The sequence below is a fragment of the Spea bombifrons genome, chromosome 4 (genome assembly GCF_027358695.1).
Source record: "Spea bombifrons isolate aSpeBom1 chromosome 4, aSpeBom1.2.pri, whole genome shotgun sequence".
Classification (NCBI taxonomy): Eukaryota; Metazoa; Chordata; class Amphibia; order Anura; family Pelobatidae; genus Spea; species Spea bombifrons.
The window spans coordinates 73,158,828-73,172,852 of NC_071090.1; the positions used below are offsets into that span (position 1 = coordinate 73,158,828).

The window sequence follows — 14,025 nt, forward strand, 5'->3', positions numbered from 1 at the left end:
TAGCTATTCTTTTCTTCACTTTGTTTTTTAAATCCTGTCCATCTTGATTAATAATAAATGTATACTTTGCACTATATTCCCACTGCAGACCGTTTGATTGGTTTGCCTGAAGGACGAGCTCGTAATCACAACCGCCCTCAGCTGGTGCCAGGACTACTTGGGGTCTTTATTGAGGATATTGCTGTGGGAGCGGAGCATACATTGGCTCTCTCGTCATCTGGTGAAGTGTATGCCTGGGGAAGTAATTCAGAGGGACAGGTGAGTGCCACATCATACACTATAAAGGAACAAAGTTACCCTCAGAACTGAGGTTGATGATTTCAATAACAGTCTGGTTGTATTGACTAGAAATGTATTGTGAACATCTGGTACTTAATGGATCGTGTCTTTTAGCTTGGCCTAGGTCACACCAACCATGTGCGCGAACCTACTCTTGTCACAGCATTGCAGGGAAAGAACATCCGCCAAATTTCTGCTGGTAGATGTCATAGTGCAGCGTGGACCGCATCGCCTGTACCACCTCGAGCACCAGGTAACTAACAGCCTCTGGAAAGTAGGGTTATCTCTTCGTGATGTCATCTACATTGATATGGGGCACACTTGGTGTGGTGCTACACAGGCCTTGCTGTGTGGGCTGCTGTTGCCTTTCCTCACCCATGTATAGCCCTATAAAAAATATATAAAAAATGTAAGGACTTTAACAATGCATTATGCACTTGGCCTTTCTTGGAGGAGAAACTCAGCTAGGTTGTCCCTTAATAATGGATACTTAATATTGTAGGGTGAGATTTCTCATCTCACAGCTTAGTGTATGGTAAATAAATCCCAGTATGAATGCTGACCACCATTACCCATGTATGCTATTTGTTTGCGTTTTATCTTTTAATTAAGTGTAATTTTTGTACCTTCAGGTGTTGCAGTACCATTACAGTTGGGTCTCCCTGATGCCGTCCCACCCCAGTATAGCTCACTAAAGGATATATGCACCCACACAGTGCGAGCTAGGCTGCGGCTTCTATACCACTTTTCTGACCTCATGTACTCTTCCTGGAGGCTTCTAAACCTCAGTCCCAATAATCAGGTATGAAAATGGTAAATGTAAGATGGATTGTAAGTACCGACAGGTACAAAACCAGGGGGCCCGGTCCCTCACTAGCCATCAAGCAAAAACTCGACCACAGACCCCCATCCCCGCCCCGCTGCACAATGGACTGGTTGCAAGGGAGAGCTTTGATTCAATCCCCACCGAACCGGTCTATTTGTGCTATGAAGGCTGTGCAATATAGCTGCATGTGTGTGATTACAAATAAAACATACAGAAATAGGAACAGCCTGTGGTCGTGGCCCAAAAAATCCAAATCCAAGCAGATATCTCAACCATCCCTAACGTAAGAGAAAATATCAATTATACCTATATATATCTATATGTATATAGCATGGTCACATCATATTTTCAGCGTGGTCACTAATATTTATGTATTAGTGTATGTCTGTAAGACTAAACACGCATACCGTTTTGATCTCTGTTGTATGCATTTTCTAGCTATATAGCTATCTAGTATATAGGTGGCCGGTTCCCCTTTTGTATAAAAAATATGTAGTTTGAAGGTAATAAAATGTGGGGGGTTTGGTAAATAGGATCCTGTTTTGAGAACTGTCGATTACCTAAAACTACACTGCAGCATTATAACCAATCGTTTATATTACAATATTTATTTTTCAGTAGACAGTTATTACTTGGAATAAACTTTATGTGATTTTGTTGATAATTATGTATGTTGTCCTTACAGAGCAGTACATCTCATTATAATGCAGGCACATGGGGTATTGTGCAGGGCCAGCTCAGGCCACTACTGGCTCCAAGAGTTTATACTCTACCCATGGTCAGATCCATAGGAAAAACCATGGTTCAGGGAAAAAATTACGGACCTCAAATTACAGTCAAGAGGATCTCCACCAGGTACGTGGTTGTATATTAAGCTAGCCCCTCTAGCAATGTTCTGGCTTATAGAAAAAAAATATTTAAATGTAAGTGGAATCAGATTCTTCTTGAAAGAGAACATGATTTCTTTGCCTTGAGGATAAAGACTTTCCTCTTGTTCACACTTCAGAAACATGGTAAAAAATAGTGATTTCTACGACAAAAGCTTGATTGTAATACAGTTCAGGCAGGATTGATTCACTTTTCAATGCTATCATATCTTTGCATTAGTTGGATTTTCAATGGTCGACCTGTATTTGTCCACAGACATCCACCTTTGTGCCTGAACTTATCCCCCTCTTTATGGCACCATGCTCAGTTTTCTACCAACATCCTTATTGTGATTGTCTCTCCTCAGGGGCCGAAAATGTAAACCCATCTTTGTGCAAATTGCTCGGCAAGTAGTGAAACTTAATGCCTCGGATTTGCGACTTCCATCCCGGGCCTGGAAAGTGAAGCTTGTTGGAGAGGGAGCTGATGATGCTGGAGGGGTATTTGATGATACCATCACTGAAATGTGCCAAGTGAGTAACCCATGTGGTTTAATACCCTCTTGTTAACTTTATTCAGGTCTTATATAAATAACCTTTTGTTCAGGGGCTTAAAAGGGACACTCCAGACATCATTATATGCACTTTAATGCAAGTTTTATATGCTGATTTGTATTCGTCAAGATGTTCTAGTTGTTTCTACTGTATTTTCAGGAACTGGAAACGGGAGTAGTGGATCTTCTTATTCCATCACCAAATGCTACCACTGAAGTGGGATATAACAGGGACCGGTAAGATATTTGCATCAGTAGGCAAACATGCTTTTGGCACTGTCAGCAACGCTTACTACTATCCTGTGCCCTTTAAGTAGCTTTCATTTGTTTTCTTATTGGGAAAACAGAAGATGATTACTCCTGCAACTTAAAACAGACTGGATTTTTCATTTATGAAATATCAATCAGATCCTACATTTATTATATGCTTTTTTTTTTATATATAGCGTTCTTTACCATTGATAACGCTATATATTATAATAAATATATAGCCTTATCAATGTTAAAGAACGCTATAAAAAAAAAAAAAGCTGAACACCTGGTCAGCATGGATAACCTATTCTACCTGGGCAACAGAGATGGATTTCAGCCATATTTGCTTTAAAGTGCTGTAGTCTATAGTTGGCATGTTCCGTAACTTGTAACTGTATATTTTAAGTTCAGAAGCTGTTTATAATGTTAACTACATAATGAAGCGGACACAGTGGATAATTGAAACCGATAATTTTTACATATCAAAATTCTTTATACCCCCAAATGTTGTTTACAAACTGTTCTACTGGGGTTTTCACCTTGACTGCCTAATTGTCATGACTAAATATGGGTTGGGAAAAAATATTCCAGCTTTACTTAGTCTGACCCAGACTTTTGTTTCTGCTCATTGCAAAACTTAAACATAGTGGAAATTGCTTTTGTTTCAAAATGAAAGAAAAATCACCCTGGGGGTGCCAAATCAACATGGTATCCGTGTTCCTGTAAACAATGACACTGTCCGCGGGTTCTGTATCATTTAGATTACCTGACATTTGCAACAATGCCTTTTCCAGGCTAAAGGGCAAAATGCCAGTAAAATTGCCTCTAGTGCGTGACACTGGTTATCAATCATTTATACTCAACAGTGTAGTTTGAGTAAGTGGGCGTTTTGCTGTTAAACGTTAAAAAGCAGCTAAAGCCATTACTGCGCTTCTTTCATTTGAAAACAATGCAATGACATACTGTGTTACTCACTTAGTTACCTACGTCTGTCTTCACCCACCCTGCAAACTAGCTCGAAAATACATAGATCAAATAACATTTCTATGTAATGGCATACAGATATAAATGCTTAAAAGTGCCTCTCGCGCATCATTCCACCGGTACATTGTTCATGTGCACATCAAACTGACTTACGTATAGCCTGTATATTTCCATGGTTATTGGCATTATGTGTAGATGTCCAAAAGAAGCAGGACTGAACTAATTATATGACTATTTTTCAACAGTCTGAGGAAAAGGGGGCTATAGTTGCATTTTTTCAGTGTAAGGGTTGACCTAGCTAAATACTTGACAATCAGAACTGTTTTATTCTATTATTTTAGGTTCCTATTTAATCCATCAGCAGGGATGGATGAACATCTCATGCAGTTTAAGTTTCTGGGCATCCTGATGGGTGTAGCCATCCGTACAAAGAAGCCCTTGGACCTACACTTGGCCCCGCTGGTATGGAAGCAGCTGTGCTGTATCCCACTGACACTAGAGGACTTGGAGGAAGTAGATCTGCTGTACGTACAGACGCTCAATAGCATTCTTCACATTGAAGACAGCGGCATCACCGAGGAGACCTTCCATGAGGTAGAGCCAAACATGTAGTCAGTACTTGTCCGACTGGCTAACCTAAAAATGAGCATGTCTGTAACTCACAAATCACAGGAATGTCGTTATTTGAACATGAATGTTTACTTTCAATATCAGTAGTGACAAAATTCACATAGTGATTGTGTGATGTTTTTTGCATGACAATCCATAGAATCCAAAACAGGTACCGTTGTAGAGGTTGGCAAACCAGTCGGTGTATGAGGCAAGCTAAGTCAACGCCTTGTGACGCTTAGACTGGGCTCAGAAGAGCCTCTTGCGAGCAAAGCCAGATTTTCCTGCAGCTGGAAAGTATATGTGAGTCCCCATATGGACCATACATTGATCAAGATGAGCCGGGTCATGCTCCTCCTTTGTTCCCAAGCCATGCAGACACAGGAATTCCACTGGAGCCAATCCCAGCTTGCTCATTTATAGTGAGAATGACTATAGTTTTGAGCGTCTTACCTTATTTGCACCATGGTACCGTGGTATAGATAGAATGAGTTAAATCTAGAAAACTGAAATACTTGGTTATTTTATTGTGTCCTGTTTCCAGATGATCCCCCTTGATTCCTTTGTGGGTCAGAGCGCTGATGGTAAAATGGTGCCCATTATCCCTGGAGGGAATAGCATCCCACTGACCTTCTCTAACCGCAAGGAGTATGTGGACAGAGCCATCGATTATAGGCTACATGAGATGGACCGCCAGGTGAGAAAATACAGGGGGCTGTTAGGGATGTCTGTGAGTACGGGCGAGATGCCTAGGGCAGCAATAAATTAAAGGTGGTGAAAGAATCTAAGGGTTGACTACTAACTGGCAGAACTAGTTTAGCATTATTATGTTGGTGGCTACAACTCTTAAAGTGGGAATTGTGCATTTCAGCACTCTGTAGGGGTCGAATAAATGCTGCATCTGGGAATGGAACAATATCAATATTGGCTGCAATGTAGCACACATTATCTGTTCTTGCTGTACTTTACAGGTAGCAGCGGTGCGAGAGGGCATGTCATGGATTATTCCAGTTCCTCTCCTCTCCCTTCTCACTGCCCGCCAGCTAGAGCAAATGGTGTGTGGGATGCCGGAAATCTCTGTGGATGTCCTAAAGAAGGTGGTGCGCTATCGAGAAGTTGATGAGCAGCATCAGCTAGTGCAGTGGTTCTGGCAGACGCTGGATGAATTCTCTAATGAAGAGAGGGTCCTGTTCATGAGGTTCGTCTCGGGCAGATCCAGACTCCCAGCTAACACTGCAGACATCTCTCAGCGCTTCCAGATCATGAAGGTTGATAGGGTAAGGAAACAACTCAAGGTTCAAATGTTCTGTCTTGTTGGATCATCTGTTTCTTTAACTGTGAGCTTGATTGTGGTGGGATAGAGTTGAACTGAAGAAGCGTTTACAGTTGTGAGAGCAAAACAAAGCGACCAAGTTAGTATTTGGAACAGAGTTTCAGGTGCAAAAGTTGTTGGCAGCAAATTACAGCTGGAGAAAAGTCTATTCAGAGTTTTACTTACAAGTTATTTTGAGCGGTAACTTAAGCAAAAGATTGAAGAGAATAGTGTTTGAAGATCTTAATTTGTACTGAGATTTGCAAGCTAATAACCTCCTATGAAGTTAGTTATATGGCTCCTTATACCATAAAATTCTGCTTTCAAAAGATAAAATATTTAAACACTAGAAACTCTAGTTTCATTTTTTTAAGTCACTAATTTAGTGTGGAAAATGAATTAAGTCGATATTAAAAATTATGTAGGTAATAGATTCTACATCTTCAAGCCTGTTTGTCTCATTTAAGCAAAAGTTAACTTGACAGCCATTTCATTCTTTCTTACATAAAATGTTCCTTTAGCGCAGTTCTTGGCATGAAAGAATTTCGTGTTCCAGTAAAGGCAACAAATGCCACTCTGTTTTTGCAGGACGGGTTACACTTAGAGCACTGCTGAGCTAGAGACGGCAGAGTATTGCTGAGAAAAAGGATCAAATAAATGCTTATTGAGATGGAACATTTTGAAAATGCATAACCTCCTAAAAAAATGTAATTACACATTGTCACTCACGCCACTCTTCCCACAGCCTCACGACAGTCTGCCTACCTCACAGACCTGTTTCTTTCAACTACGGCTCCCTCCGTACTCCAGCCAGCCGGTGATGGCCGAACGTCTGCGCTATGCAATCAACAACTGCAGATCCATTGACATGGACAATTACATGCTGTCCCGCAATGTGGACAATACAGAAGGTTCTGACACAGACTACTGAGCCCTTCCCCTACCACCGCCACACCTGCTCACTCGTGCTGATGAAGAACAGGCATTTTACAAAATACAGTGTCATTTTTTTTTATCGACTTAAAAATATGTATTTCATTTTTCCCAGATCATTGTGAAATATAACGCAGTGAATTTGTCCCTTCCTCCCTCACTCGATTGAGTATTAATAGGTTGCATGGAGAGCAGACTTTCTGTTAAAGGACAGGGTAATGGGCCTGGGCGTTGGCAGTGTTTTTTTCCCCTTTTCTTTTGAAGCCCACCCTGCCCGGTGTACTTGAAACGTTATACATTGGTGCACTTATTGTTCATCCCAAAGGAACAGTTTTACATAAATATTCCTATTTATTTTGTTTTAATTTGAAAATTGCCTGTGCAGGATTAGAAATGCAGAAAATTAATAAAATGTGCTGAAGGCGCCACTTGCTGTACTTTTAGCATTTGTGTGTAAAGCTGGACGCATCTTCTCAGTGAAATATGTCCAAAGCAAGGTCTGTTAAACACCTCCGTGGATATATACACTAAGGATGCACGTTATGTTTACACTGAACTATATTATAAAAAAATAAAAACTTGACTAGGATTTCACAAGAACTCAGTATATAAAATAACCGCAAAGTAACCGTAAAAGCAACTTTTCAGAAATGTGTTGGGTCAATATTGTTTTCACTGATTAGTTCTCAGAGCTCAAACAATCTAGTGGTTTAGTGACAGGATCTGCCCGGTGGGTAATGTCTGGTCAGGAAGGACTGGTCTTCACTTGTAGGGTGGCCACCTGTCATTTAATTGGGAGATGTCTATAGATGATGATTTCATGTGAAGTAACCCACACACTCTTCCCATTATCCTGATCATCATCATCATCATCTACTTTAGGAGATTATACGTTCAGTCCTGGAAACCAAATATATTCTCTTATGTGGCTACCAACTGTAAACATCACAACATAAGCTTTTACACGGCAGCTTTAGGGTTTACGAGACTGATAGGGAGGTCATGTCTGTAAAGGATAAGACTGCTGTTCTGCGCACACATTTTGCTTTCCAGTTACACACTGTCTGCAGGAAAGTATGCAACAGGCCCGCTGCAGCTGCTACCGGATTTAGTGTTTTGCATCCCAAGGATGTTCTTCAGTTCACCAAATCACAGCAAGCCTTTAAAAGGTCTACAGGCCGGTGACTTTCCTTTCTAAAACCTGTTGGCATCTGGCAATGTTCTACCATTTGTAGCACGTGTCTTAAACCAATACGAAGAATATCACAATAGTGTCCACTTACTGCAATAGTACACAAAAGAAACAAGAAATGCTTAAAATAGCACATATTACAGCACACAACCAATAGAAAAATCCACATCAATGTTAAAGGGCACCGATGCACTGAACATGGTCGTTGCACTGGTTTTTCTTTAGTTACATGTAGCCACAGACCCAAAGTGTCCTTTTAGATAATCATGATTCAGGTTGAAATGCCATGTATGCATTTGAATGGATGCCTCATTTATTACATTTTATATTAAAAAAAAACACAACATACAAAAGGATCCCCATATAATAACTATAAAAAAGCATAATGGCTTAATATGACTTTAGCACACAGAACAGACTCAACAGGAGAGATCATCCCCAGTAACGGACATCTCCACCACATCCCTGATGTAGCTTGAATGTTATTGTGTGGGTCAGACACATCCTTACTGATACATAAAAATGTTATCTGCAAAATGAAGATTGCGTGTGACCGGATTCCCCTATTAACCCGTAAACAAACTTGCTCATGGGCAGAATTAATTATTCTGGGCTGTACCTGCCCAACATTAGCCGTTTCCCATTAATTAAGAAGTCTGACCTCATTATTTCACTGATACCTCAGCACTCATGTAACATTTTCACTTATTACAAGAAATGAATAGTTTGTGATCTAGATGAATTCTAGTGGCACATCCTTTTGGTGTAGTTGGGATGCCAGTTATTCTCTAGCTGTCCAATGTTTGGTGGTAACTGAACTACAGGGATACTATTATTCAGTATAAATACACCAATGCCGCTCTCCTGGTTCATGTATTTTCTTCTTTCTATAGCGTTATGATAATAATGCATTTTTTATTTTGTCTGTGGACCAAGACATTTTATTTTATTTAATGGCTCACTAAAAATTAGGTTTTATTAGCATCTTCTATTTATGGACTACCACTAGGGTATTTATAATTAAATTGCAGCAGGTGTTTTGCTGATTTACTTTGGGGTTTTTATTTTTAACGATATTCTTGTTGTTTGCATGCATGTGTTCCGAACATGTAATTGTTTTGTGATATTGTCGGTTTATTCACAATTGGGTGGGTTTGCAGGAGAGTTGTAGTTTGAACTCCGCTAAGTGCCAACTGCACTAAGCTTCTCCTGCAAAAAGACATTGATTGGTGATACAACAAAATATCTGATTTTACTAATTTAACTGTGCATTAAGCTCGCCCCTTTTTTGCAGGAAAAGCTCAGTGGCGTTTGTATAGTGAAGTAGGGTCATTTCAAACTGCAACGCTTACACAGACTTCCTCTAAGGTGGAATAATTGTCCATTGTTGTGTCATTCCACATGATGTAGTCTTCCAGATGTTCTGCATCACAGTAAACATGGATCTGCGGTATGTAGAATCCATACAATCACACACAGCAATCAATTTGTAAATCATCGTGGGAAGCGCATATGTATAAGAACTAGCATGATGATTAATAACCTTTTCCCCTTGATTTTTACCATGGGTGCGTTATACTATAAAGGAAACATTTTACATGTTCTGGGTAGCGGCATGCAAATGTTTATCAGGGCCGTTCGTCCTCATCCTGATAATAACCTCATTTTAAAGGAGTTAGAGAATGGCACGTTTTTTGTACGGATTTAGAGCACTTAGCATGTAAACAAACACACTAAGTAAACAGTAGTACTACAGAGCACTTTGTGTAAAACTCCCCTCATTCCGTCCTTTACCGCAATATGAGTTTACGTGGAGTCCTCTGCAGAAAAAGGTTTGCTTCAGGAATCCTGTCTGCAATCATGTTTGCGCTTCTGACAGCCTGAATGGCGAGCTTTGGGCAACTTTCCTGCAGCCGGCGGAGCCCATCCTGTGTCACATTTCGGCAGAAGTTTACGTGGAGAGTCCGAAGGCAGGTGGCAAGACTGGGGACCGCGGCTAATGTCTGGTCAGTCATTCCAGAGCAGTTCTCTAGTTGGAGACTTTGAAGTTGGGGGCAGCTGGACAGGATCTTGATGAGATTGTCATCCGTTACATGTGCACAGCCAGATAATGTCAATGAGCGCAGGTTTGGGCATCTAGGAGACAAGAGACACATTGCTATCAGATTTTGACAAAAATAATACACAATAGCATTTTAATCTTTTTTTTTTTTTTTTTTTTTGGTTTTAACTGTTTTTACCCCCCCCCCCCCGACATTTCTAGTGGTTACTCTGTGCATCCCTTATAGTTACTGTCTACTGCCTTTTATTTCCTCCACGCTACTTATTTGACAGATAGTTGCTGCCATCTGTCTAAAACCCGCACACCTGTCCTGCTCTGGTAGAGGTATTTCAGACACCGCAGACAAGCCTGATTTCTGCCATTAACTGAAATTCATTTGAACAGTTTGAATATTCATTAAGAAACTTATTTGTGCGGATGTCTAATCAGGACATATGACGTATTTTATCCCTACTGTGTGGAGAGTATAAGATTTTAAGTGAAAATTCTGCACAGTTTTGTATAATATTTCAGGAAACCTATTCTGTGGCTGAAATGTAGTACTGTGGTCACCATAACTGTCTTTTAAGGACTGCTTGTGGGAGCTCTGTTACGCTGCTGCATGGGTTCTTTAAGGAGGGCTGCATAAAGGTAGATGTAGAGGTAGATACAATACCCATAATGCTGTGCATTAGCAAAACAGCCAGATTTGCTTGGATTATGATAGCTTTGCTGCCTTATTGCATTTGGATTTGTGATACCAAAAAACTTTTTTGTGTAATGTCAGAAAAGCATGTTTGGTATTTGCTTCATAGTTTAATACAGCAGAGAGTGTATGTTTAAATTCCCTCTCTATATTAGCCTTCACAACTTCTGATGAGAGGCTGTTGCTTTTATCAACCACCCTCTCAGCAAAGTAAAACGACTGAGGGTGCCAGCGCGCATTGTTTCAAAGACGTTCCTAAACACCACTGGCAGTCAGCTGTTTATATGCATAAGTCTGGAAAGGGTTAAACAGCCATGTGTAAGGACCACTGTCATAAACAAAAGGACCAAATGGAGAAGGTTTGGGAGACTACTGACTCTCACCACGAGTGGCAATCCTACCAAAATCTCTCTTGGAGTGAGGCCTAAAATCATCCAAGGGGTTACAAAGAAGGTGCTGCAATATGTAGGGCTCTCTTACTTAAGGTCAGTGTAACAGATGGTCGAGTCACGAAGACACTGGACAAACGTTGTATTCATGCATAGCAGCTAGGTGGAAAAACCCTGCTCTCTAAAAATGTAAAATGCTCATCTAGCGTTTGTCGAAAAGCACCTGAATGCTCAAAAGTAGAACCTTAAAGGGCCCCTTTATGTCTGGCAAATTTCAAATAATTGATTCCACAACCTAATGCAAGCCCGCTGCTGGCAATGTAATGGTTTTGAGAGACCGTGGTGCATCAGGACCTGGACAAGTAACCATCATTGAAGGAACCATGACATCCACCCTGTAGATTGTAAGCTCCCAAAAGTAGGGCCCTCTTTATGTTTTAATGAGTGTTAACTTTAAATTCCATTGCAGATTCTAAAGCTGGAGTAACAGGCATTGGCTGTTGTGTCAAATACTTCTAAATCAAATTTATACAAGCATCCATACTATGTGCTGTTGTGTCATTCAGGTTCCATTTAATCTAATAATATTATTACGTTTTGGTTGAATATCTAATAAACCTTCAGTGCCAAGATAAGAGCAGACAGACATGAGGGGCAAATATTTTTTTATACAACAAACTAAAAAATGCTCCTTGACACCTATTGTTCACAAAACACAATGCACGGCGTACTTTTTATAACAAGACTATTGACTGGACTGAAACTCTTGAGGCAGTAGTTGCTACATGGGGTGATAAATGGACTATAGTGTGTATGCACACATGCTGTACATACACTTATGCAGTATATTTGGATATACAGATATATACAGCTGCCAGTACTCACCTTACACAGACCCTCAGTAGGAAATCACTGACTATGTGTTGATGTTGGTTGCACATAGACTTTTGCAGGGCACTTTTCCCCCAGTCTTCAATGTTGCATATTTTCACACGACTAGAATACCAACAAATGGATAAATGTTTCAGAGCTGGCCCCAGGATATAATTCTTCTTTGTAAGCTCAGATGGGGAGCTGAAGTTCAGCAGGAGCCACAATGAAGGTTCTTGGTAAATGGCCATTAAGTCATGGCAGGTCTGCGATAAGGACTTCCGGCTGTCTTTGTCCAGGAAAGAAAACAAGTGCAGAAGACACTCCCGATCGAGCTGTGTTATGTGCATGGTGGAAGTTCCTAACGCTTCCTCATTGCAGGAAAGATAAAACTGTGTGCTCCTAGGGTAAGAAGTGTGTACATTGATTTAATTACTTATTCGAAAAAAGCATCTCTTACGTTCTCTTGCATAGCCTTAGTCCAAAGCTGATGAGTCTCCACAGGTTCGTTCTGAAAACTGTTTTATGTCCCCAAAACTAGTACCTATCTAAAGGAACTGCCCTGGTCACATCCTTCAAGTATGACTGCTCACAGATTGTGAGCTTCCAACTTAAGGCCCAGGACATATATGGCATTTAGCATGTACCCGAGCAGCTGTTGTAACGAGATATATTTAGCCTGACGTCTCCGTGTGTGACAGGTGATAATTTGTGAATATTCAGGGGCAGTTGCCATTACCGTACAATGGAGGTCTATGCACGCTTTCAATGCATGCACATATATGTAAAAAATACATATAATAAGTGAAGATGCTATTCTTTTTGTTTATATACATTTCAGGAAACCTATTAGTGACTTTAAAACTATTACACTTATGTTGGCAAAAAATAAAACACAAGTACACTGCTTGTTATGTGCTGTAATACGATTAGGAACAAATGGTTTCTGATAATGACAGACAACTGTTCTTGCCAACACATGAAAATGTCTGTCAAAATCAATCTTTCCTGAACACACACAGTATCACAAGACACTGCCCCCATTACTGCGCTACAGCTTGTAATTCTAAAACATGAGGTCAATTACATGGAATGGGAAGCCAAGTGACAAATACAAATAGTGTAACACAGCCAACATTAGTGGTTTCAGGGGAAGGAACATGGAGCAGCAAGGAGAGCTATCGAGAGAGTCTGTATGGCAAAGTAGGGGGTGACACTGTGTTTGTCATGATAAACCAACTTTGTAATGGATTATTTTTCACAATGTTCTAATTGTCATATGGTCTTCTTTAGTCAACAATCTTAACTGCCTGTCTTATCAGCGGGACATTTGGCTGTAGCTCTGGCAGTAACATCAGATATTGCTGTGCTTCCTTAAACGTCACATTGCGTTATTACATTTATATGGTGCCAGCAGATTCCAAAGAGTTTTTACAATAGGGGGAGTGGAAGTAAATGGCAATTTAAAATGACATCACATTAAAGCATACTGGTACAGGAGAAGAGAGGCCTGGTTTTGCAAGCGTCCAAACTATCTGGTGGTTGAGAAGGACATGAGACAGTAGGAGGGGACTGCTTGGGTGAGTATGAGTTGATTATAATGAGGGTGATATGGCGGACTCGTGCAGTTGGGCATGGCATGTGGCTCCTTTTCTGAGGATATTACGAAGAAAGGTTGTGTAGCTGAAAGGTCAAGAACGGGGAGGAGAGTTCCAGAGAAGTCGTGCAGCACCTACCGACTAGGGCAGCTAGGAGTGTAGTTGGATATGAGTAGAGATATTGGGGGGTACAGTTTTTACTACATGCATTGTAACAGTTGTTGAAGTTTTACCAATATTCGATACAAGTCACTTTGCCAGCAGATGTATAGATGAAAACTTAATTCACTTAAAATCTTTCAGTTATCATTACGACAAATAATGCAAAATCAGTCTGGGACACCAACAGAAACATAGCACACAAAGCACATCATTGGATGTAGTCTTCCCTGAAGGACCATGGGAAATTACTTGAAATCTCCATGAAATGCCCTTTACATGCATGTGGTGGAAACAGCTATGGGCAAAAATCTTAATACTAAGAAAATAAAACAGAACACCGCTAATAAATAATATTAACAAAAGTGACAAATCGGCTTGCAGGTTTAGTTTGGCTTCTAGCTTCGATGTAACATCTCATTACATCAGAAGGGCCCAATTCAAACAAGAAGATC

The 14,025-nt window shown here is 40.4% G+C and overlaps 2 protein-coding genes and 1 long non-coding RNA gene across 6 annotated transcripts in view; 1 reads left to right on the forward strand and 2 right to left on the reverse strand.

Moving 5' to 3' along the window:
* Positions 1–7,073, forward strand: part of HERC1 (HECT and RLD domain containing E3 ubiquitin protein ligase family member 1) — a 69,655-nt gene extending 62,582 nt beyond the window's left edge. For all 4 annotated transcript variants that reach the window (XM_053462056.1, XM_053462057.1, XM_053462060.1 and 1 more), the window contains exons 70-79: positions 89–258; positions 394–532; positions 912–1,081; positions 1,791–1,960; positions 2,340–2,505; positions 2,686–2,762; positions 4,103–4,355; positions 4,915–5,067; positions 5,342–5,647; positions 6,428–7,073. In XM_053462056.1, coding sequence (XP_053318031.1) covers positions 89–258; positions 394–532; positions 912–1,081; positions 1,791–1,960; positions 2,340–2,505; positions 2,686–2,762; positions 4,103–4,355; positions 4,915–5,067; positions 5,342–5,647; positions 6,428–6,613 — 1,790 coding nt within the window. In that variant the 3' untranslated portion in view covers positions 6,614–7,073. The remainder of the gene's footprint in view (positions 1–88; positions 259–393; positions 533–911; positions 1,082–1,790; positions 1,961–2,339; positions 2,506–2,685; positions 2,763–4,102; positions 4,356–4,914; positions 5,068–5,341; positions 5,648–6,427) is intronic.
* A 1,810-nt stretch (positions 7,074–8,883) lies between these two features.
* On the reverse strand, positions 8,884–9,465 carry LOC128490258 (uncharacterized). Its single transcript, XR_008353936.1, has 2 exons — positions 9,406–9,465; positions 8,884–9,000 (listed from the first exon to the last, which is right to left on the reverse strand). It is a non-coding gene; the product is annotated as an uncharacterized LOC128490258 (long non-coding RNA).
* Positions 9,466–9,486: 21 nt separating this feature from the next.
* Positions 9,487–12,524, reverse strand: FBXL22 (F-box and leucine rich repeat protein 22). The gene is made up of 2 exons (XM_053462074.1): positions 11,829–12,524; positions 9,487–9,943 (listed from the first exon to the last, which is right to left on the reverse strand). The coding sequence occupies exons 1-2, from the start codon at positions 12,161–12,163 to the stop codon at positions 9,598–9,600; spliced, it is 681 nt and encodes a 226-aa protein (XP_053318049.1). The 5' UTR covers positions 12,164–12,524; the 3' UTR covers positions 9,487–9,597.
* Between the last annotated feature and the right edge of the window lie 1,501 nt (positions 12,525–14,025).